The sequence below is a fragment of the Nomascus leucogenys genome, chromosome 4 (assembly GCF_006542625.1).
Source record: "Nomascus leucogenys isolate Asia chromosome 4, Asia_NLE_v1, whole genome shotgun sequence".
NCBI lineage: Eukaryota > Metazoa > Chordata > Mammalia > Primates > Hylobatidae > Nomascus > Nomascus leucogenys.
Genome location: NC_044384.1, coordinates 92,305,341 through 92,328,885, shown reverse-complemented (window position 1 = coordinate 92,328,885; position 23,545 = coordinate 92,305,341). Strand labels below are relative to the sequence as shown.

At 60.3% G+C, this 23,545-nt stretch overlaps 2 protein-coding genes across 3 annotated transcripts in view; both read left to right on the top strand.

The window, feature by feature from the left end:
- The first annotated feature begins 1,219 nt into the window (after window positions 1-1,219).
- On the top strand, window positions 1,220-3,999 carry TNNI2 (troponin I2, fast skeletal type). Of its 2 annotated transcripts, none has more exons than XM_003281340.4 (8): window positions 1,220-1,270; window positions 1,907-1,936; window positions 2,081-2,087; window positions 2,633-2,674; window positions 2,758-2,886; window positions 3,049-3,138; window positions 3,227-3,403; window positions 3,777-3,997. In XM_003281340.4, exons 2-8 carry the CDS (start codon window positions 1,929-1,931, stop codon window positions 3,870-3,872), a joined length of 549 nt encoding a protein of 182 aa, XP_003281388.1. In that variant the 5' UTR covers window positions 1,220-1,270; window positions 1,907-1,928; the 3' UTR covers window positions 3,873-3,997. The 2 variants fall into 2 exon arrangements, with proteins under 2 accessions (XP_003281388.1, XP_003281389.1); XM_003281341.3 differs by lacking the exon at window positions 1,220-1,270 and adding an exon at window positions 1,706-1,764 and having other exon boundaries at window positions 3,777-3,999.
- Window positions 4,000-15,575: 11,576 nt separating this feature from the next.
- The window catches only part of LSP1 (lymphocyte specific protein 1), a 38,528-nt gene continuing 30,558 nt past the window's right edge, over window positions 15,576-23,545 (top strand). Inside the window, exon 1 of the mRNA XM_030811498.1 lies at window positions 15,576-15,813. Coding sequence (XP_030667358.1) covers window positions 15,761-15,813 — 53 coding nt within the window. The 5' untranslated portion in view covers window positions 15,576-15,760. The remainder of the gene's footprint in view (window positions 15,814-23,545) is intronic.

The following is a 23,545-nucleotide window of genomic DNA, read 5'->3' as shown; positions in this document are numbered from 1 at the left end:
TGGGATGGGGCGGGCTAGAGCCAGCTCTGTAGGGACACAGTGAGCAATGATGTTTGGGGGCTGGTGAGCGTGGAGGGAGGACCCCCAACACCTCAGAGACCTGCGCTGCAGGGCCTTCCCCGCGTGAGCAGCAGGGGGCAGCAGATGCCTTCGGAAGCCGCTGGGGCCTTTAGGGGCTCAGTCCTGGCCCAATGCCCTTCCCAGTCCCCACACATCTGGGCTGCCTTAGCGGCTGGAGCCTCCACGCTGCTGTCTTCTCTGATCCTCCCCACGGGGCTGCGAAGCCAGCGGGGCTGGGGCCAAGAGCCCCCACTCCGAGAGGGTGCCAAGTCACGGTCCAGGGGGCCTCTGCAGGGCGTGGGCCTGAGGGCTGGGGGGCAATGGCCTCAGGCCTGGGTGAAAAGGGCAATGCCAGGCCCACCCGGGCAGCCAGGAGGGCCCCAAGCCCTCGCGAGTCAGAGAGGCTCCCAACGCAGGTGGCGCCATTCTCCTTAGGTTGAAGGATGGGTTCCAAGTCGCCCGGCGAGGGGACAGCAGCAGGGCGTTCTGGGCAGGCGGGGAGGAGCCCAGAGGCAGGTGCGGCACGCCCCTCACTCCTGGTCCTGCTCCTCAGGCAGGAAGATAGCATCACGCAGGGAGGCGGCAGCCCCCCAGCCCTCGGCCGCTGTGGCAGGGCCCAGAAGGCCACATCTGGAGGTCCAGGCCTCACCCCAGGAGCCAGGCTTGCAGAAGGGGGTCAGGCCTGGGCTGAAGTGGGAAACCCATTGCAGGGGCTGAGTGGGGAAGCTGGCCCCGCAGGGAGAGGCTGCGGCTGTCACCAGCAAGCAGCCAGGTCGGCTGGACGCTGACCTCGGGCGAGATGGGCTGAGGTGAGGTGTGGATCCTCTCAGTGACCCCTCAGCTGACCTGAGCCATGTGCCCGGCCAAGGCCACAGGCAAAGCCAGGCACACTGTTCTCAGGCTCCTTACAAGAACAACGGAGGCATCTCCAGGGCGTCACCAAGCCCTAAATAGAGCAGCCCAGCCACGGCACCCCCCCCACCAAGACTTCTTGGACTGGGCGGCAGCACGCAGCCAGGCCAGGCGGCCGGACAGGTGGGGAGGTCTCTGTGGCTCTCCGCGCCCCCATTGGTCTGAGGAGGACTCTGTGCCCTTTCTGAGCAGGGGCCCAGCCTGGGGGAGGCCATTTATACCCCTCCCCCTGGGCCCACCAGCCCAGCTCGCCGCTGCCGGCCTGACCTCGCTCCCAGCCCTGCTGCCCAGATTCTAGGTGAGGCCCAGCCCGGCCCGCCGAGGCTGGGGGACAGGGCGTGGCTCGAGCTAGTTTGAGGGAGGACTCCCTGGGGCAGGGGTCTGGGGGCCTGGGGGATGCCGCCAGCAGCCCTCTCTGGGGGCCTGCACGGATCCGGGAGTGAGAAGGAGAGGCTTGGGGAGGCAGCTGTAGCGCGAGGCAGGTTCTAGACAGTCCCTGACCACCAGGCATCACCTCTGGGGACCCTGGAAGGAGAGTTTAGGGCTCAAGAAACCCCATAACCTGAGCCCCCAGGCCAAACTGAGGAGGGATTTCTTCCATGCACTTAGGCCCAAAGCCAAAGAGAGAGGGTTAAAAATAACAGCGTGACTCCGGCGGCCACCTGCGCTGGCCCATCTCACCCTCCCTCAGGGACAGCTGCAGCTCCTCAGGCTATGCCTGGGACATTTTGGGAACACTTTCTCCTCTTACTTCTCACCCTAGGGAATTCCAAGACATTGTCCTTGAAGGAGGTGAGAGTACAGGGAGGAGGTGAGAGTAGGGTGTGGGCGGGAGGGGGCTGTCATCGGGAGCCCTGAACCCCTCAGCACCTGATGGGCACAGGCATCACAGTGCAAGGGCCTGGCCAACACCTCTGCCTTCCTCTCCCCACAGGCTCCAAGCTCAGGACCTCAGGATGGGAGAGTAAGTGGCACCCCTGTACCCCCATACAGTGACCCTGCCTGCCTCCTGCCCTGTCTGCCCCATCACACACTCCGACCCCACCAGCCATGGCCCTAACCTCTGTCTTCTTTCCCCATCCTGCCTGCGTCCTCCCTCCCTGGACAGTGAGGAGGTAAGTACTTGCTGGGGACTCAAAACATGACGAGGAGGGGGCTCCCCCAACTAGGGATAGGTCATAGGTCACAGCCTCAAGGCCCCAGGGAAGATGGCCCGGCCCTCCCCGCTGGCAAAAGTGCCCCACCCACCCACCAAGACGCTGCCGAAAGAGAGGAAGTGGCTGCCCTGAGACTTCTGGGGCAGGGGAAGTGTGGCTGTGGCCCGGTCACAGGGGAATCACTTCTTCTTTCTGATTCCTGCACTCCACCTCGCCGGCCGACCTGCCCCCAACTGGCCCTGTGGCCCAGACTCCTCTCCCCCAGCCTCCAGCCTCCCAGCACCATGTGCCACCTGGGCAAAGTGTCACACACCACACAGCACCGTGTCCCAGAGCAAGGTCTGGGGCCAGGGAGGCCCAGCCTGCGCATCATGGCCTCGGGAGCCCCCAGGCTCTGCTGGTCCCTGAGCCGGAGCCCCTGACCTGGCCAGGGAGCGTGGGAGGGGGTGGGGGTGCTCCAGGCCTGGAGGCCCTGACTCGACCCCCTGTCCCCCGCCCTGCAGAAGCGGAACAGGGCCATCACGGCCCGCAGGCAGCACCTGAAGGTAGGTGTGGGCTCCCTGGGGGGCGGCCCAGGTGGGTCTGCAGGGGAGCTGGCTGCAGCCCCTCACCGCCTGCCCCACCGCAGAGCGTGATGCTGCAGATAGCGGCCACGGAGCTGGAGAAGGAGGAGAGCCGCCGCGAGGCCGAGAAGCAGAACTACCTGGCAGAGCACTGCCCGCCGCTGCACATCCCGGGCTCCATGTCTGAAGTGCAGGTACCAGCCCCTCCCTGGCCACCTCGCCTCCCCAGCAGCGGGCCTGCCTGCTAACTCAGTTTCCCCACTTGTCAAGAGGGCCAGCGGGGTGGTCAGGGCAGGGGCAGGTGACCGTGGCTGCCAAGTGTCAGGATGGCCACCCACCCCGACACCCACCGCTAGGAGCTCTGCAAACAGCTGCACGCCAAGATTGACGCGGCTGAAGAGGAGAAGTACGACATGGAGGTGAGGGTGCAGAAGAGTAGCAAGGAGGTGAGTAGTGGGGCTGGGCAGGCGGGGCGGGCTGGGGAGGCCGAGACCACCAGGACCTCGGGCTCCCACCCGGCTCCCCTGCCCACAGCTGGAGGACATGAACCAGAAGCTGTTTGATCTGCGGGGCAAGTTCAAGCGGCCCCCACTGCGGAGGGTGCGCATGTCGGCTGACGCCATGCTCAAGGCCCTGCTGGGCTCAAAGCACAAGGTGTGCATGGACCTGAGGGCCAATCTGAAGCAGGTCAAGAAGGAGGACACAGAGAAGGTGCGTGCCACGGGGGGAGCACACCGCACCTGCCCTGCCAGGGGAGCACCTCCCACACCTGCCCTGTCCCTGGGGAGCACCTCCCACACCTGCCCTGTCCCTGGGGAGCACCTCCCACACCTGCCCTGTCCCTGGGGAGCACCTCCCACACCTGCCCTGTCCCTGGGGAGCACCTCCCACACCTGCCCTGTCCCTGGGGAGCACCTCCCACACCTGCCCTGCCGGGGGGCCCTGTACCACTGCCCCTCCAGGGTGCCATGCAGGGGACACTCCACTGCCCAATGCAGAGGGTAAACTGAGGCTGAAGGTGGTGTGGACCAGGGTGTGTGCATAAGTGGGTGGCCTGAGCTCTCTCCTGCCCTCCCCTCCACAGGAGCGGGACCTGCGAGACGTGGGTGACTGGAGGAAGAACATCGAGGAGAAGTCTGGCATGGAGGGCCGGAAGAAGATGTTTGAGTCTGAGTCCTAGGCCACTTGCTGCCCCTATGCCTGCCCCGGTGCCAGGCTCCCAGGAGAACATACTAGGGAGATGCACCCAGACCCTGCCAGGGAGGGCTGGCCTCACCTCCACTGTCAATAAAGGATTTGAATCCCCATGGCTGGTCTGGTCTGGCTCTCCTCAGCCTCTTGGGCCATGCTTTGGGACCCCGCATCGGTGGCCTGTATAGTGTGGTCAGTGGCCAGTGGGAAAAGCCTGGGAGGAGGCCACACAGGGCCTGGGATTTCCGGCTGGGAGGGAAGCTGCTTCCAGCAAGGAGGTGAGCCTGGGAAGGCCCCTACAGGGGAATGCACCCCAGGCTGCACGGGGCTGTTTGGTGAGGGCCCTGAGAGTTCCCCAGGTGTTCCTGGGGCTCGGCCTGGGCACATCCAACATGCAGGGCTGGGGACGGAGGCTGCGGGGCCGAGCCAGGTCTGGGTGGGAGTTCCTGAGATAAGCGGGTCTCCCATTTGCACAGCCTTCCAAAGGCCCTCCCGGGGCTCCAGAGAGATCCACACATGTGACACACGTGTGGCCCCCGCAGTGCTGGGGGCAGCCCCCTATGCCTCCCAAGCTGCCCCTCCTCAGGGAACTCATCTGGGGCAGGAAGCCAAGGACCACATTAGACCCCAGGCTGCTGTCCACGCGTGCCCACCCCCAGATCCTTCTGCTCATCCCCCTCCCACATCACTTTAGGGGCAGACCCCCAGCCCCAGGGCCTCCCTGCTTTTCCTATCTGCCCCCTGCCCTGAGCACTGAGGCTGGGCACGGGGAGTGTGGAGGGGCGAGCCTGCACGGTGGGCCGTCACCAGGCCAAATTGGCAGTCTCCGGGCTGGGGACCAGCATGATGCTGGGGGCTGGCCGGCCTGGTCTCTGGTCCTTACTGCCACCCTGAAAGGCAGGCTGTGTCACTCCTCACCATGCCAGGGGACAAAGAGACCTGTGCCCATCGAGCAGGGGCTGGGTCTGGCCCTGACCTGGCCCCAGTGTGGCTCCCAAGTCTCATTTCCACTCAGCCCCAAGATCCCAGCCCCATCTGGCCACCAAGGACAAGGCAGCTGACAGGTTCTGACAAGGCCGGTGACAGCAAGGCCACGTTATCTGCCCTGCTCTTTGAAGGTTGACAGAGCAGGCACGCCAAGGTCCCTGTGCTCAGATCTGCGCTGGGGAGGCTGCCAGCCCGCGCTGTGCCCTTGCCCCCAGGAGGTCCCTTCGATTGATCTGCCGGAGGTGGACGTGCAGCGGCAGTTCCCCCTCGGGCTGCCTTGAGGGACTGACGTCAGTGGGCGCCCGGGACGGCCTTGGCTGTGTGCAGTCCCCTGCTCCCCGGGCACCCTCCAGCCCTGGCACTCAGCTCTGACCTTTTCTGTAGCTGGAGCCCCACACCAGTCCAAACCCCCCACCCGGGACTTCTCCTGGAGCCTTCCGTAGGGGAAGGCACGGAGCAGGGCGGCTTGGGGCCAAGGCGGCACTGTCTGGTGGGTGCAGCTGTGGCAGAGGTGCATGGGACCCCATGCCAGAATGATGGGACCAGGCATGGCCCAGGGTGTAGGAGGCCGTGGGGTACAGAAGTGAGGCCCGAGAACTGGCCTGTCGGGGGGACACTGCACAAGCCCAAGACTCAGCTGAGACTTGAGGGAGGACAAGTGTGGAGGCAGAGGGTGCTGCAGGCCGGAGCACGTCCCATGCAGAGCCAGGCAGGCAACAGGCAGAGCGAGGGACAGGCGGCGGTGGGGCCTGGCCATGGACCCCTTGCAGGGGACATGGCAGCTTTCCCGCGCCTGTGCCCACTGGGAAAGGGGGCCGAACCCAATCCCACAGGGCGTCAGAGGAGTGTGGCAGAGGAGCCAGGGCAGGAGCATCACACCTGGCTCCCAACCACAAGATTCAACTCGGCCAGCGCAGACACACTGTGTGGGAAAATTACCTTTTTTATTTCAAAGCAAGGAAATGTTGAACACAAACACGAAATTCCAGAGTGACCCTCTGGGGTGGGTGGGGTGGGGGCAGAGCAGGGGCAGAATGGAGAGAGGACCCCTACGCTGATGTAGGTTTGGGGAATGTTTTAATTCTTGGGCTGGATAGTAGATGCACGGGTGTTCGTTAAATTTCCAATAAATGAATGAATGAGTAAATAGCGAGAGGCCTGCGGAAAGCAAACCAGCAAATATCAAACCGGCGCCCCTCTGAGCTCGGCTCCATTCCCCTCAGGTGATTCTGGTGTCCCCGCTGGAGTGAGGCCTGCAGCCGGTGCCGCATGGGGCTGTCCCCCAGCTCTGCATTCTGGAAAGACCTCAGCAGGGTGGAGCACAGCGGAAGTCACCACCGGGTCGGGGGAGTGAGGGATGGAGACGCGGAAGGGGCCAGGTCCCCAGGACTTGTTGGCTGAGGGACATGAGGAAGGCAGGCACCTGCTGGGGGCACCGGCGGGCAGAGACTGTTCTCCAGGGCAGGAGCCGTGAGAAAGTGGCTTTGGGAGGAGGTGAGGCACTCACTTTGGGGCTGCTGGGTTTGGGGGCCCTGTGGAAATTCCGAGGGGAGAGCTGGCCCAGGCAGCTGGAGCAGGGGCTGGGCTGGAGATGTGGATGTGGGTGTCCTGGGTGGTGAGCTGATGGGCAGAGGCGCCCAAGGGCAGGGCGAGAGGAGAGGAGGGGGAGGGCGGGGACAGCCAGGGCAGCCGGGGCAGGCACCATGAGCCCCAGGGGAGTCCCGGAAGAGGAGGGGGACAGGCCCAGGGCAGGGGATGTGGGCAGCCCTGTGCGTGGCTTTGGAGGTCGGGGAGGACATGGCCTCTGAAGTCCCAGGTAACCCGTGCTGGGCTGTGGCCAGGAAGGGGTTGGGGAAGACTGAGCACAGCAGGCAAAGGAGGGAGGGGTGGGAGGAAGCGCACGGGGCACCCCTAGAAGTTGCGGCTGCTTGAGACAGAAGGCAGGGGTTCCTCAGGGGAGGCAGGCGTGGGTGCAGGACAGGCGTGGGTGCTTCTGCTCACGTGGGCATTTCCTGCTCTGCTGCTGAGCCACTGAGACGCAGACACCCCAGTGTCAAGGAGCATACCCGGCCCCAGGCCCTGCTCCCTAAAACTGTCCTCCCCTGAAGGACCTAGGGCTCCTCGGAAGAGAGGTTGACTGCAGGGCGGGGCAGGAAACGTGCAGGAAGAGCCTGACATGTCCTTTCTGCTAGGAGGCTGCAGTGACGCAGAGGGCCTGCCCTGTGCCCCCACTGATGGGAGCGGCCATCAGGACACAGACTGGCAGACAAGATAACAAGCAGTGTCCGCGGTAAACGTGCTCAAGTTCATAGCTACACTGTGGTTACACAAAACAACATCTGCATTCCAAGGAAACAGACCTTCAAGTCTTTAGGAGGAAAGGAGGGAGACAGAGAGACAGAGAGACAGAGGCAGAGAGACAGAGACAGAGAGACAGAGACACAGAGACACACAGAGACAGACAGACACAGAGGCAGAGAGACAGAGACAGAGAGACAGAGACACACAGAGACAGAGACAGAGAGACACAGAGACAGAGAGACAGACAGAGAGACACAGAGACAGAGACACAGAGACAGAGACACAGAGAGACATGGAGACAGAGACACAGAGAGAGAGACATAAAGACAGAGACAGAGAGACAGACAGAGACAGAGAGATGGAGAGACACAGAAACACAGAGACAGAGAGAAACACAAAGACAGAGAGACAAAGAGGCAGACAGAGGGCAAGAGACAGAGAGACACAGAGGCAGAGAGGGAGAGAGACAGAGAGACAGAGACAGAGGCAGAGAGAGAGACAGAGACAGAGAGACAAGAGACATAAAGACAGACTCAGAGGCAGAGAGGCAGAGAGACAGAGGCAGAGAGACAAAGACACAGAGGCTGAGAGACACGGACAGAGGCAGAGAGAAAGAGACAGAGGCTCAGAGAAACAGAGAGAGAGGCTGAAAGGCGGAGAGGCAGGGGTCGAATGGCAAAGTGGACGTGTGCCCTGGGTGAGGGGGCTACAGAGGCCCCTTGTCAAATTCTTATTCTTGAAACTTCTCTGTGGGTTTGAAATGACTTCCCCCAAAGCTAAACTTTTCTTTAAATGTTAAAGCAATACAATTTGTAAGCAACAACAAAAACAGATGACATGATGCTGCTATAAAGACACATGCACACGTATGTTTACTGCGGCACTATTCACAATAGCAAAGACTTGGAACTAACCCAAATGTCCAACAACGATAGACTGGATTAAGAAAATGTGGCACATATACACCGTGGAATGCTATGCAGCCATAAAAAATTATGAGTTCATGTCCTTTGTAGGGACATGGATGAAACTGGAAATCATCATTCTCAGTAAACTATCGCAAGGACAAAAAACCAAACACCACATGTTCTCACTCATAGGTGGGAATTGAACAATGAGAACACACGGACACAGGAAAGGGAACATCACACTCCAGGGACTGTTGTGGGGTGGTGGGATGGGGGAGGGAAAGCATTAGGAGATATACCTAATGCTAAATGACGAGTTAATGGGTGCAGCAAAGCAACATGGCACATGTATACACATGTAACAAACCTGCACATGGTGCACATGTACCCTAAAACTTAAAGTATAATAATAATAAAATAAAATAAAATAAAAAGATTCCTGGATTATAAGCCAATAAATAATAATTATTAACACATCATAAAAAAAAAACAGATGACATGAAAAATACCACAAGTTAACAGAGAGGACCTCACAAGGCTCAGGTGTGGGCAGAAAGGTGTCCCAGAGGGTGTGGGAGACTTCGGGGTGGTGGGGGAGGCTGAGGACTGCGTGTGCGCCCCTTGCTGAGGACCGAGGGCGGGGCTGGGTGCCAGGCCCCCGGGGACACCTTGGTCAGGGTTACGGTTACGGTTAGGGTTAGGGTTAGGGTTAGGGCCAGGGATCCAAGGCTGGAAAGTTGCCCTTCAGGGACAGCAGGAGGTTGGCCTGGGTGCCCTGGCCATGCTGGGCTCTGGGTGGAGCTAGGATGAGGCAGGTCATGGGGCTCCATTCTCTCCACAGGGCTGAACTCAGAGGGGACTTCCCCCGACCTTCACCCCCTCACGCACCTGATCAAGGGGAAGCCAGGAGTGGGTTCCCAGAGGGGGACACAGAGTTCCCCCATGAATGTCCACCTGCTGGACCCCCTGTGTGGTCCTCGGGGGTTCCCTGGGCCTCCACCGAGGCACTGCAGGATCAGGGCTGGGCTTCACCGTCTCTCTCCAGCTGCACCTCACCCCTGACCTGTGCAGCCCTGTGTCCTTTTTGTTCCCCTGGCACCGGCTGTGCCTGGGCCCAGACCCACCTTTGCAGACCAGTGCCTGGCTCCAGCCATCCTTGGAAAGCTGAGCCTGGCACTTGCCAAGGCCTCACCACCCCCACTCCTTCGGCTCCGGCTCTCCCCAGACAGCCCTGGAGCCCAGGGTTAGAGCTGCCTCTGTGGTTCAGCCCCTACTACAGCCCAGTGGGCTGCCCAGCCTCGGTTTACCCAGACATACAATGAACGTGGAGATGAGAGCGCCTGCCTCACTGGACCACCAGGTAGGCAGGGACCTGGCTGGCACCTCCTGCCTCCCTAAGCTCCTCTTCTATGTGCCCCCCAGAGTCAGCCTGACTCTCCCCCAGCCCCAGCAAGGCCTGGCTTGGCCCCCTGGACCACCCAGCTGCTGAATATCACACCAGGACCACCAAGCCTGCCTCTGCCCCAGGCCTGGAAGCTTCTCCCCAGACTCTCCCTGTGGCCATCTCCTTCACACCCTTCAGTTCCAGCATGGCCACCTCCTCTGTGAAGCCCTCCGTGAGTCCCCCAGCCATCTCTGTGACTTCTCCTGGTTATTTTCCAGAATGACCATGAACTTGTTTTTTCATTTGTTCACTGTCCGTCTCTTCCTCTGGGAGGGAAAATCCACGAAGACAGGGACCTGGAGTTATTTGCAGCTGTGTCAGTGCTGCTGGGGCAAGGCATACAGCTGTGACAGGACCTCGGGACGGGGACAGGGGTCTGCATGAGGATTGTCTAACAGTCCCTACAGGACGCTGGGGCCGCCATGTACACCGGGGTCCTCTGGCAGCCAGGGTCCCCCGTTGTGCGGGGCTGGCCGTGACCACGCTGAAAACCCCCGGATCCCCTTGTTGCTTTGCCCTCCTGCAAGCACCTCCGCCTCCTCCACAAGCACAGCCTGGCTCCAGGGCCTCTCCCTCCCCTGGCCCCAGTCACCCCCACCTCCTCACCAACCCCTCTCACCTCCCCTTGCTCCCCCTCCTTGCCAAGCTGCTCTTGACTCCCTGTCCCCTCCTCGAGCCATCAGGAAGGCCTGGGTCCTTGCAGGCTCCAGTCTCTGTGGCTGCCCCTCCAGCAGGCTGCTGAGAACCAGCGCGGCATCGGGCCAGGCACGGTTTCCACGAGCTTCCTCCTTCTGATCCTCCCCTCCGCCCCTCCGCCCCCTCCACCAAGCCCCCAAAATCTTTCACTCACACCCCAAATCACCTGGGCCCCCCACCTCAAACCAGAGGCCATCGGGGCAGAACCCAGCAATTATCACCGCCCTCTCATGAAGCGTCCCGTGCCCCCCGGAGCACGTGTCCACAGCGAGGCCCTTCACGGCACTCAGGTCAGCTCCCTGCCTGTAGGTCCCAGCCGGCCCTGCTGTCGCTGCAGGTTGAGCTTCTCATGAGTGAAGGCCCCGGTCACTCTGACGCTGCCAAATAGTGGAGACAACACCAAGCTCTAAAGATTTTAAAAGAGAGAGAGAAAAAAAAATGAAGGCCAGGTGTGGTGGCTCACGCCTTTAATCCCAGGACTTTGGGAGGCTGAGTGGGGGGCCTCGAGCTCAGGAGTTCGGGACCAGCCTGGGCAACATAGCAAAACTCCATCTCTACAATTTTTTTTTAAAAAATAAAAAGTAAAGTAAAAACTAAAAGCAAACAAAATAAATAGCCAAGCTCTCCCACGCAAGGCTTTTTGTGCCTACCGACGCCCGTCTTCTCCGACCTGGCCCGTGTCTCTTTGCGCCTGCTGGAGAGCTTCTTCCGCCCTCAGCCGGCCCTGAACCCTGGGCTCCCCCAGTGCTGCCTCCCCCCTACCCGGCCTGTCCGCTTTGCTAGGGGCAGCTGTCTGCTCACTGCCCTCTCCTGGCATCCCTCTGATCCACCCGGCCCTCTCGAAGGCTTCCCCGCCCCTTTCCTGTCTGTCTCTGTCCCCACTGAGAGCTTCTCTTCCTCACTCTCTTCACTCCTGGGCCAGATTCCCCAGCTCACCAGTGGCCACGGCCAGTGGAAGGAGAGGGGCTGAGTGACCCCAGCTTGCATGCAGGGAGAGGGCACAGCCCCCTGCTTTGCTCCCCACAGCAAACCCCTCCAGCACCTGCATGTGCCCACAGAGTGATTTGCCAGGGAGGGGCGCTGCGGGATGTCCCTTCTAGCCCATGGTGCCAGCACACAGCATCTCCTGCCCAGGCCTCTCCCTGCTCGGCTGGGACTTCTACATGCACCTCCAGCCTGCCACACCGGTCCCAACCCCCAGCTTCTCCCCTCGAATCTGGGTCTGCACTGCCCAGACATCTGCCTTGTGGCCCCTGCACCTGGAGTGTCCCTGTGTCCTGCCCACCTGGGACAGACCTCATCCTGGTTGACCCCTCAGGGCTTCTCTGCTTGGCTCCATCCCCTGGAGTCTGATGCCCTCAGCTCGCTCCATCCCAGAATCCAAACTAACTCATCACCTGATGCAGCCGCTTGCTGGTCCCTGTGCTGCTCGCTGGATCCTGCACCAGATTTGGAGACAGGACAATGGAGGGGCCGGGGTCTGCCCTCCACACACCTCCCTTAGAGTTTCAGGAGTGAGCGGCACCGAGGGAAGAAATGATTCTGCATCTGATTCTTGGGTAGACTCTTACCTCTTCAGAGGAAGGCTCTGTTCCTGTTTAACCTCCCACCCAGCAGGGCCCACGCGGTTCTCAAACTTGCATGCACTGCCCGGGTGCAGTGGTTCATGCTTGTACTCCCAGCACTGAGGGAGGCTGAGACAGGAGGATGGTTTGAGCCCAGGAGCGCAAGACCAGCCTGGGAAACATGGCAAGACCCCATCTGTACACAAATGAGGGGCTGTACACACAAAAAATTTTTTAATTAGCTGGACGTGGTGGTATGTACCTGTGACCCCAGTTACTTGGGAGGCTGAGGCGGGAAGATCACTTGAGCCAAGGAGGTGGAGGCTGCAGTGAGCCCTGGCTGCACCACTGCACTTCAGTCTGGGCAACAGAGCAAGACCCTGTCACACACACACACACACACACACACACACAAATGCCCTGACTGCCTGAGGGGTGGCTGGGCCCCTGCTGTGGACACCTCCTCCCTTGCCCATGCCTGCTAGTCCAGGCTGAGTGGAGAGAAGGGCTGGAGGCAGGGGCTTGGCCAGGGAGGGAAGGAGTGAGAAGCCGGCAGGCCACATGGGCTGGGCCGCCTCCGGGATGCTCTTTGCTTTTGTTTTTTTGTTTAAAGGTTGAGTGATTTGCACATCAACGTGGAGGGTGTAGGGAGGAGAGGCTGGGGGGATGGGGAGGAAGATGGATGGGCCGCAAGATGGCCCCAGTGTCTGCGGAGGAGGAGCTGAGTGAGAGAGCAAGAGTCGGCCTTCTCCACGATGGTGATGTGGGCAGGAGAGAGGGCTGGCCGGCCACAGAAGGACACCCCGCACCCTGGCTTCCCTTTCCTCTGCAATTCGGGAGGTGAGGACGCACATCTGCTGAGAAGGCCTCCCAGAGCCCCGTGAGCATCCTGGAGTGTGCATATTCCTCGGCCTGGGTTCCTCGAGAACAGGGCAGGGCTCCCCCACTCTGTGGCCTGCTTGTGGGCCATGTCGCTGGAGGGACTGTCCTACTGCCCTGCGGCTGCCATGACGTTGAGCTCCCATATTCTGGAAGTCCAAGACCCTGGGGTGGGCAGGGCTGGTTCTCCTGAGGCCTCTCCCACTGCTGGGGGTCCCAGTGCCCCTTGGTGCAACTGTCTTGTGGATGCCTTACCCTCATCTCCACTGTCTTCTCATGGGGAGCTCCCCACCATGGATGTCCGTGTCCCGTGTCCACATTTCCTCTTTTTTTTTTTTTTTTTTTGAGACAGAGTCTTGCTCTGTCGCCCAGGCTGGACTGCAGTGACACAATCTCAGCTCACTGCAACCTCCGCCTCCCTGGTTCACGCCATTCTCCTTCCTCAGCCTCCTGAGTAGCTGAGACTATAGGCACAAGTCACCATGCCCGGCTAATTTTTTTTTTTTTTTTGTAGTTTTAGTAGAGATGGGGTTTCACTGTGTTAGCCAGGATGGTCTTGATCTCCTGAGCTTGTGATCTGCCAGCCTCAGCCTCCCAAAATGCTGGGATTGCAGGCGTGAGCCACTGTGCCTGGTCCACATTTCCTCTTTTTGTAAGGAAACCAGTCACACTGGATGAGCGGTCACCCTCCTCCACCATGACCTCATCCAGCTAATGACACCTGCAGCAACTCTGCTTCCAAACACGGTCACGCTCTGAGGGGTTGGGCTAGGGGTAGGGTTTTAACTTCACCATATGAATGTGGGGGTGGGGGCATGATTCAGCCCCAACAGGGTTGGGTAGGCAGAGGGGAGGAGGGCACACTCTCCAAGCCCCTGGGGCAGGCTGATCGTCACCCCAGCCTTCAGTTCCAGGGCCTGTGGGCCTCCCCCTCTGGCCGAGCGGCTTCGAGGACCTGGGGCTGAGTGTGGTTTTGTGCTCTGTGTCTCCCTCTTGAAATTCTTACGGTTTTTTTGTTTTTGTTTTGTTTTGTTTGAGATGGAGTCTTGCTGTGTCGCCCAGGCTGAAGTGCAGTGGCACGATCTTGGCTCACTGCAAACTCCGCCTCCCAAGTTCAAGCGATTCTCTTACCTCAGCTTCCCGAGTAGCTAGGCTTACAGCCGCCTGCCACCATGCCTGGCTAATTTTTGTATTGTTAGTAGAGACGGGGTTTCACCATGTTGGCCAGGCTGGTGTCAAACACCTGACCTCAAGCGATCCACCTGCCTTGGGCTCCCAAAGTGCTGGGATTACGGGCATGAGCCACTGCACCCGGCCAAAATTCTTAGTTTTTGAACCACAGGGTTCTGCATTCTCATTTTGCTCTAGCTCCAAAAGTGAGGCAGCCGGTCCAGCCTTCGGGCAGTAGAGGGCGGGAGGGGGTGGACCCCAGCCTCCACCTGCCTGTCCTTTTCCTGGCAAGGTTCCTGAAGCTCCCAGCCACGACGTTGGGGCTGCCCTTCTGCAGGCCAGGGGAAGGACCTCAAGGGCAGGAGGACACAGGCATTGCACCTGCCGACGCGGTGCCTGGACGGGTGGGTAAGCGGAATGGCCGCAACCTGGAAGGGAGACCCTACCACCCCGAGGGGAGCTGTTTCAGGATGGCCTCAGGATGGAGGCCACATGGTGAGAACCGCAGGGCTCTGCCATGGGCCACTCTGCAAGGGAGACTTGGGGGTCCTTAGGGACCCCCAGGGAGGAGGCGTGGGGAAGACACAAGCATGGGCTGTTCATCTCCATGGCGCTGGGCCTGATCTGGTTCTAGCCCTGCCCATCATCTGGGCCACGGATCCCTCTGGTGCCTCCACTCGTGGGGCTCTGAAGGCCTCTGCAGGTCTTTGTGGTGTGCATGGTGGGTGGGGGGCTCGCTGCTTCCCAAGGAGGCGGCCTCCGGTTAGGCCCCACCCTGATGGGTCAACACTCTAGGCCCAGGGCCCTCCCAACCCCTGGCCTCTCTCCAGCCCCTCTTTGCCGTGGGAGCCCCTGCAAGTCCTTGCTGGTTGGATTTCTTAGGCCAAGCCGCTGGCCAGGGCTCCCTTCTCCCCTTCTCCTGTGCTGAGGTTTCCAGCAGGGAAGCCTTCGACACCTCTGTGGCTGCCCTACTCTGGCCCAGCTTAAGTCCTCCCCTGCCTCAGCTTTTGGGGTCTGGCTCCTGCAGTCATGCATCCCTCCTCCTGACTCTGGAGCCACTGCATGGTCACTCCCAGAAGCTGAGGACAGTGAGGGCTGGAAACAGCCTCCATCCCTCACTTCGGGCCGGCCTATGCCTCTTGGGAGGGTCCCTGAGGCACTGCCTTTAGAGCCTGGGGACACGAACCACTCGGTGGTCAACTCCAGCGCCCAGAGCACAGAGAGCAAGGGGCAGCGGGGGGACGAGGCAGCTGCCCGACAGCTCGGCATCAGCAAGGGAGCCCAAGACGGAACAAGGCACCCTACGGGTAGAACACAGGGGCATCCCGGGCGCAGCCCCCAAAGCCACCTGGGACCCACAGCCGTTTGATGTGCTCAAGGCTATGACCCCAGGCTTTGAGAAAAGGCTCCACCAAGTTCCACGAGCACCTGCAGGAGAGCCGGCCTCTGGGGAGATTTCACTCAGAGGCTAAAACGCTCACGTGGTGCTTATGGGATCACAGACATGTTTGTCCCCGATGCTGCAGGAGAACTGGCCACTCACAGATGGGCCTGGCGGCCAGAGCTACTATCGGGGACCAGGGGCAATGTGGGCCCCCCTCCCCAAGCCATGAGGAGCTGCCTGAGGCCATCTTGGCCCTCGCACCCCGTCTCTGTCACGCCAGGCCCCTGTAACTTGCTTAACACTTCCTGAGGGGTGGTTTGGGTTTTTTTTTTTCTTCCTCTCCTCTTGTAGCAACAGATTAAAAAACAACACCCTGACCCAAGCCGAGATAGGTTCCAAACCTCAACCTGCAGCCGGAAGGGGGAAGTGAAACTTGGCTGGGGGTGGGGGCTCAGAGGCCGCCCCAGAAAGCACTGAAAGCCACAGCACGTACACCCGCTCCAGGGATCTGCCAGCACCCTGTGGGGCCCAGACTACAGGCCGATGGCGGAGGCTTCGAGTGACCTGGGCGCTGAGGAGCGGGAAGAGTTGCTGGGGTAAGGGTCTGCGGCGACGCCCGGTGCCCTGTGCCATGTCCATGGGTGCATAGTCCTTGAGCTGCATGGAGGGTGGAGAACTGGGGTGCCTGATGGGGAGTCTGGGGCCCCCAATGGGAGAACTTGGATGTCCGATGGGGAAACTGGGGACCCACAGACAGGTGGCAGGAAGTCTTGCGGGGACCCCCCCCCCACAAGGGTGGAGGTCTCTTCCGCTTGCCTCTGCACCCTGGACTCAATGGGGGAGGCGCGTGGGATCCTAAGCCCATGGTGGATGCCTGAAGCAAGGAGACCCCAAGACGTGTCCTGGACTGCTGGGGAGGAGCTGGGGACTGTGGGACCTGTTAGCTTGGGAAGAGGCGAGGTGGGGGCTGGGGAGCAGCTGCTCTGGGATGGGTGGAACTGGCCCCGGCCCGGCCACCTGCCCACAGGACTATCTGAGAGGGGCTATCCTGCCTTGAGGGTCTGGAGGCCGCCAGGCTTGGGGCCCAGCAGGCCTCAGGGCAGGGCACCCAAAGCTGCCCTTGACCTGCGGTAAAGGACAAGGCCCAGGATCCTGGCAGGTGCCTGTGCTGGGTGCTGGGCACCGTGTGTTGGTTGGGGTGGGGACATGAGGGGGCATGGCAGAGCTTGTGTGTGGGACTGCCAGAGCTAGGCAGAAAAACCCCGCTGCCAAAGGCCTCCTAGCAGGCAGCTGTACTCTGTGGTACCAATGGGCATCCAGCCCTGTGCTGGGGTGGGTGGAGAGGGCTAGGGACCTGGTAACTGGGCTCCCTGGCAGAGGGGAGCTGCCAGCCAGCAGGCATCCAGGCATCACAGCTGAGCCTCACCAGGGGAACCCGAGTTGCCCCCGGTGCAGGTCCCAGAAGAGATGGGAGGGCTCAGGGCGTGGGGTGCAGGGACAGGTAGGGCTTTGAGGGGCAGAGGGGTGACGTGCTAATGGTCAGGGGATGGGGATCCGGTGCTGGGGATAGAGGCCGGCCTAGGAACAGGCCAGCGGGGGCTGTGGCCTGGTGTGCAGAAGGGAAGGCGCTGGGGCCCAGGTTGCAGAAAGAGCGTGATGCCCGCAGCCACACAGGATGGACCTGAGAGGAGGCCTAGGGTGACGCTCACACACCCCAAAACTGCAGCCAGGGCTGCTGCCAGGCTCTGCCTTGGTGCTGATGGCAGAGGGTCCCTGTCTACCCGACCCAGGGCGGTGCAGGGACCACCTCCCGGCCTTCATGCAAAGCTCCTGTGCTGCGTTGGTGGCTGCAGTCACTGTCCTGTGTCTGTGTCCTTGGTGGCCGTCACATTGTCGTGGGCCTGGTGGTCTGAGGGGTCCGCATCTCTGACTTCTTCCTGCCAAATCCCACTTGGGTACAGGTGTGGGGGCCGCTGAAGGGACCCTGAGTGCCATGAGTCTGGAGGCTAAGCAGAGGCCGGGGCTGGCTGAGGGCTGGGTCGGGATGTCCGTGCCTGTCCCCAGGGAGAGGTGGGAGGATGCCCTGCCCAGGCCATGTGCAGGGAGACAGGCTGCTGGGTGCACGACAGCTGCGTCCCGGCTCCAAAACGGGCCCTCCTGTCAGCACCACCCCCAGCCCTGGACTAGGTGCTGCTCCTGGTCACCTCATGCCCATACAAGGGCAGGACATGAGCCTCTGGGCTGGGGCACCCCCGCCTTCCTCCTTGGCCTCATCCTTGGCCACCCCCTCCCAGCTGTCTCAAATGCCTTGGATCCCCGGGGTGGGGTGGGGCCGGGGCGGGGGGGGGGGGGTTGGAGCGGGCATGGCCAAGGCACAGATGATCCTGGGGCATCTTGATGCAGATCCTGGGAGGCCAGGGCTGCACCTGTGCCGGGGCTGTCAGGAGCTCCAGCTGGAGAGCGGCAGTTCTCCTGGGCTCTGCAAAGCCTGGACCCCCTCCTTGGACATCCCCTGCCCCCCCGAATTGCATGGGGTGCGGAGCCAAGCCTGACCTTTCAGAATGAAACTGAGAGCCCCAGTGCAGCAGGCTTCTCATTTCACAAGGTGACTAAGGGAACCGGGGAGTTTCCTGTCTAGGATGGGACAGAAGTCCCCTGCACCCAGGCAGGGATGTGTGTCCTGGGAAGCCCCCACACGGGAGTCCCCAGGAAGGCCCAGGCTGGGCAGGCTTGGCTGCGGCTGGAGCAGAGCAGGCGAGACAGCCCCCCATGCATCTCACAGAGCACCAGGGACGCCAGGCTGTGACGGTCTCAGGACATGCCCCCGACATGAGGCCCAGGGCAGGCCAAGCTCCTCCAGCCGGACAAGTGGGTCCAGCCCCTCAGACTGTCCCATGATGTGGCCCCTCCCCTCAGACTGCCCGGGACGGGGCCAAATTCCTCAGAACCACCCCTCCATAATGTGGTCTCTCAGATGCCCCCAGGACAGGACTGTTCTCTCCCACCAGGCCTCAGGCCAAAGAAGGTCCCCTGACCCCAGGCGGAGTCTAGGCTCTGCTTCCTCCACTCGGGGGCACTCCTGTCTCGCCCCACTGTCCAGCTGACAGTCACTAGCTTGTCCTTGTCCCTTGGGGACAGGGACGAGGATTTCACAGAGCTCCCTTGTGGCTCTGCAGGGACTCCTTGGTGATGCTGGGGGACGCCTGCCCTCTATAGCCCCCAAGAGCAAGGCTTTCCCCACACTGAGGAACTATCTGGCCTTGGAGTCCTTGAGGTGATGAGGGTGGGGCAGTCCCAGTCCACAGCTGGGGAGGGTCAGGATGCCCTCTCGGACCTTGGGTTCGACATATCCAAATGTTGGAGTCCAGTTCTGCAGGGGCGTACCCTCCCTGGGGTCACACTGTGTTTTTGGCTGCAGTGCCTGTCCTTGGCCCAGCTGCCCTGGGGTGCCCACCCCATGCCCACACCTAGAAGGCAAGTCTGCCTGCCCCCACCCTGTCCCACAGACACCTTGGTGGCCCTCTCAGTCTGCCTCTACTGTAGCCCAGGCCCCCATCAGGATGACCCTTCCCCCAGTCTGTTCCCCATGCGCGACCAGGCCGTGCCTCCCATGGAAAGAACCATTCACCAGCTACAGGCAAAGTCCATGCCCCTGGGTGGCCACGCCGGGCCCACCTGGCCTGGTTGAACTCACTTCCCATCCCACTGGCTTTCCCAGCTCTTCCCAGTTTTGGAAGGTGTCAGAGCCCTGGCACATGCCCCTCCTAGCATCACCCAACCACCCTGCCCTTCTGCGGACCTTCAAAGGCTTGCCCAGCCCACGGTGGGAGGCCGCTGCCCCGGACTCTGGCAGCACCTGCCATGGACAGGGCCAGTCCTGGAGCCCTGCCTGGCCCATCGGAGCCTCCCTCGCTTCTCTGTGTGCTGAGCTGAGTTAGGAAGGGCAGGGATGACCTGAGGGGCCGCTCTGGCAGGGCCCCTTCTGGCCATCTGTCCCTGGAGACCCTCAAAGCTCCAGATTCTGCAGGAGGAAGGGGCTGGAGGCCCCCGGCAGCCCCTTGGAAGTCTTCATCTGAGCAGTAGGAGCCCATGGGATGGAACTCCCCAGGCAGCCAGGCCCGTGGGCAGCCCTCCCGCCCACCTGCCCTCTGAGCCAGGGCTGGGCACTACCTGGAGGATGTGCAATGCTCCAAGCTGGGGCAGACGGCCCTGAGAGCCCCCAGCAGTGCCCACGGCTGCTCAAGAAAGAGGCAGCGCTGGGGACAGTTGGGGAAGCCACCTCAGCCCCAGCCCTGGCCCCACAGAGGCTGCTGAGGGAGGTTAGGATTGAGGGCTAAGCCCTGGGGCTCCCTCCCTACACCTTCCTGTGGTCAAGACCTGATGTCTGGACCCGAGATCCCCGGGGAGGTCCCCTTCCTTCTGCCCTGGGTAAGGGGTCTCAGGCATCTGGAAGTTTCCCAGGGAAGCAGAAGGATGTCTTCTTCCTCTTGGGCTGGCAGGCGCTGCTGTCCGCCAACACCCAGCCGGGCTGGTCGCACAAACGGGAGCATCACAGGCCCCACCCCCGTTGATTCTGGAAGCCAGAATCCTTCCTTCCTGCGCCCCCTTCCTGGTTCCCTCGTGTCTCCTAAAACAATCCTGGAGCCGCACAAGGGCAGTGCCAGTAGGGTCTGGGGTCCAGCTGGGACAGGCCCTGGCCGGTGGCACCCTGGCTTGGCAGGATGGTGGGCCTCCCCTCCACTACCCTACAGGTCAGCCTGCCTCTGCCTCAGTTCCCTGAGAACGTGCCAGAGGGATGGGTGAGCCCTAGAGAAGAGGAGGCTGTTGGCAGCGGAGAGGGCCCAGTGGTCTCCTGCTCTGAGCCCTCAGCCTGGTGAGGAGTGGGGGTGTGAGCTCTGCCTTGCAGTTCCAGCCCCTGAGATCCCACTGCTGGGGCAGTGGGAGGGGGATGGGCTGCAAGGCCCCAGGGCTGGCCTTGCATCGGCTGCTATCGGCCCTTGTATTGCTTTCTGGATGAGTAAGCTGTACCCCTCTGAAGCCTCAGTTTCCCCGTCTGCACACTCAGAATGTAGCCACTCAGACCAAGCACTCACTCCAGGCCAGTCTTTGCCAAGCTATTTATTTATTTATTTATTTGAGACAGAGTCTCGCTCTGTTGCCCAGGCTGGAGGGCAGTGACACAATCTCGGCTCACTGGAAACTCCGCTCCCAGGTTCAAGAGATTCTCCCACCTCAGCCTCCCGACTAGCTGGGATTACAGGCACCTGCTACTGCCCCCGGCTAATTTTTGTATTTTTAGTAGAGAAGAGGGTTTCACCATGTTGGCCAGGCTGGTCTTGAACTCCTGACCTCAGGTGATCCACCCACCCCAGCCTCCCAAAGTCCTGGGATTATAAGCATGAACCACCGCGCCCCAACTTTGCCAAGCTTTTTAAACCAAGGCTCTTGTTTCATCCCCCAGAGCTGTGAGGCAGGTCCCTGCAGCTTCCCTTTTCACAGATGGAAACCCAGGCTCACAGGGGCCAAGTGCATTGTCCAAGGGCTGCTCCCTGCCTGGGGAGGGGCCAGAGTCCTTACCCCTGTGGGGTTCCGTGCTGAGGGCCCACAAGACCTGTGGGCACCAGCAGGGAGCTGGGCTGGGCTGCCCTTCCCGGGGGCTCTCTGACCCCACACCACACACCAGCCACTCTGGACTCAAAGGCTCCCAAGAGCGCCAGAGCACTGCTCATGGCCCAAGCTCAGCAAGCACCCAGAGGGACTGTCCCGAAAAACAGAACTGGGACCAGGCGCTGCTGGACCAGCAAAGGGACCGTCCCGAAAAGCAGAACTGGGACCGGGCACTGCTGGACCAGCAAGGTCCTCCACTTCCCTCCAGCCCATCCCTGCCCAAATCCCAGCCCTCAGCATCTTTTTGGGGGCCACTAAAGACCTTCTGGGAGACGGCAGCCCAAGACCACAAGGCAATCAGAGAGGGCTTTCCATATGCACTGAGGCAGACAGAACCAGGCCCTGGCTGTGGATGAAGCTGTATTGATACTTAGAAGAGAGGGAAGCGAGTGGGCTGGAGAGGCTCGGCCAGGGGGCAGCCCAGCAGGGCCCCTTCCCCAGGGTTAGACTCTCTACAGCCAGCCCAGCCCCCATCCCCTCCCCAAAATCTAGGGACCTGGAAAGAGGTTGGAGGGGCTGCATGGGGGTGGGGTTGATGGGAGATTAGGGTACTGAGAAAGCCAAGCCTCCTAGCCGTGTCCCACCCAGCACGGCCCCGCCAGTGCCAGACACAGGCAGACAAGGGAGGAGGGAGATGCTGAGCAGGGGTGGAGGGAGGAAAGCCCCTGGCCCTTTCTTGGGGCCAGGCAAGTCCTATCCTAACTCCATCTGCTAACTGCCTCCAAGCTGCTTGTGGGTTGTCGGGGAAGGGAGTTTGTGGCAGGGAGGGCCTCTGAGTCCCCTGTATCTCCCGGCAGGAGGAGGGAGGCAGATGGGCCCCTGACCTCAGAGCTTGGAGCAGGGCCGCTCTGTGCGGGGCATTTGTAGGTCACAGCATGAAGGGTTCCGGCATACCTCCTGGGTTCCCAGTTTCCCTGGGAGCAGGGGTGCAGACTCAGGGGCCTCTACACACACCACATGCTCGGGGAGAGTGGCTGAGGTGTCCAGGATACCCTGTCCACTGGGGCAGGGGATGGGTTCTATGCCCAGTACCCTTCCCAGAGTCCCCAGTCTCCAGCTACCCATGGGCTGCAGATGAGGATCCAAGGTTGTGCAGGGTCACTCTCCTGCTCCATCCCTGGCAGGTGGGACCTCACCTACTGCTCCTTTCTGCTCCAGAGAAGAGCACGTCCCTCTCATCTCAAAAGTGCCTGTGCTCCTCCTTCCTGGGTGGAACCTACACTTTTGACAGTTTGGTTTCTGAGGCAAGGCTGCCTCCTCCTCCTCTCCCTGGTACCTCCCCTCAGAAAAGCAATGGGACTTGGGATGAAAGGATCTAGCCAGTTCATTCCAGATGAATCTAGAAATAATCCTTTAGCCTTTCTCCTATACCCAGTCCCAACCAAAATCTGAGCTTCATCACCACCACCCAGCACCCACCATTCACCACCCAGCCCCCAGCACCCAGCACCCAGCACCCACGACCCACCATCCTGGCCCCTACTCATGGCTCTGGCCCATTCTCCTGCTGTCAGCAGCGCTTGCTTGAACAGAGGGCCACACTGAACAGATGCATACTCCAAGCATTTGGAGGCTGCCTCCTCTTTAAATCAGAGACATTTATCCACCAGGGATCACTCGGGAGCCACTGAGGCCACCACCCTGACCTCCCCTGTCCCCATGGGCTCTGTCAGTGCTCAAAGCACCTTTCACTGGGATGCTGCTCTGTGAACATATATTCGCAGGTATGTGTCAGGGATGATGAGAATGTGTCAATATGAAGACAGATCCCTACCCCTGTAGCCCCTGCTTAGGCTCTATAGAGGTGCTCAGCCTCCTGGGCCATGGTGATCTGCTTTATTCTTGGGCCATGAGCTTATGAACCATGTCTTAGCTGCATAAGAAAGGAAAAATAAAGATTAGAAAAGAATCAATTATGGAGAACAGTATGAATGAATGGAAAGATGAATGAAGAATGATAGGAAGTAGGAACAAATGGATGGATGGATAATTGAATGATGGATGGATGGATGGATAATGATGGATGGATGGATGGATGGATGGGTGGATGGATGGAGGGATGAGTGGATGGATAGGTGCATGGATAGATGGACAGGTGGATGAATGGATGGGAAGATGGATGGGGGTGGATGGATGAATGGGTGGATGGACTCATGTATAAATAGAGTATAACTCATGTATAAATAGAAAGAATTATTTAGTAATTGATGAATGGATGAACAAATGAGCAGATGAACAAAAAATAGATGGATGGACAGAAGAACATATGTATGTATATATGGATGTTTGGATGAAAGAACGAATGGATGGGTGGATAGATAAATGCAGATGTGATATTTAGAATATTTAACAAAGCATGTGGTATAAATATTAATCTACCGGAATGGGTGCTGATTATATATATTCCTATATTCAACTGTGTTGTACCTGTGTATATTGGCTGATCATCAGCCCAACAGCTAAATGAGCAAATGTACCAAAACAAAAGATGAGTGGATTTGTGGATGAATGGATGGTGGATGAATGGGTGTATAAATGGGTGAATGAATGTATTGATGGAAGGACACATGAGATGGAATTATGTATGAGTGGATGAGTGGGTGGCTGGCATATGGACATATAAATGATTGGAAAGATTAATAGAAGGATGTCAGGAGAGGT

What these genes read in the sequence shown, in the direction of transcription:
- TNNI2 (XM_003281341.3), top strand. An exon ending in TGCAGAAGAGTAGCAAGGAG is followed by an intron (nt 3,139 to 3,226) that starts GTGAGTAGTGGG and finishes CCCTGCCCACAG; the next exon opens with CTGGAGGACATGAACCAGAA. An exon ending in AGAAGGAGGACACAGAGAAG is followed by an intron (nt 3,404 to 3,776) that starts GTGCGTGCCACG and finishes TCCCCTCCACAG; the next exon opens with GAGCGGGACCTGCGAGACGT.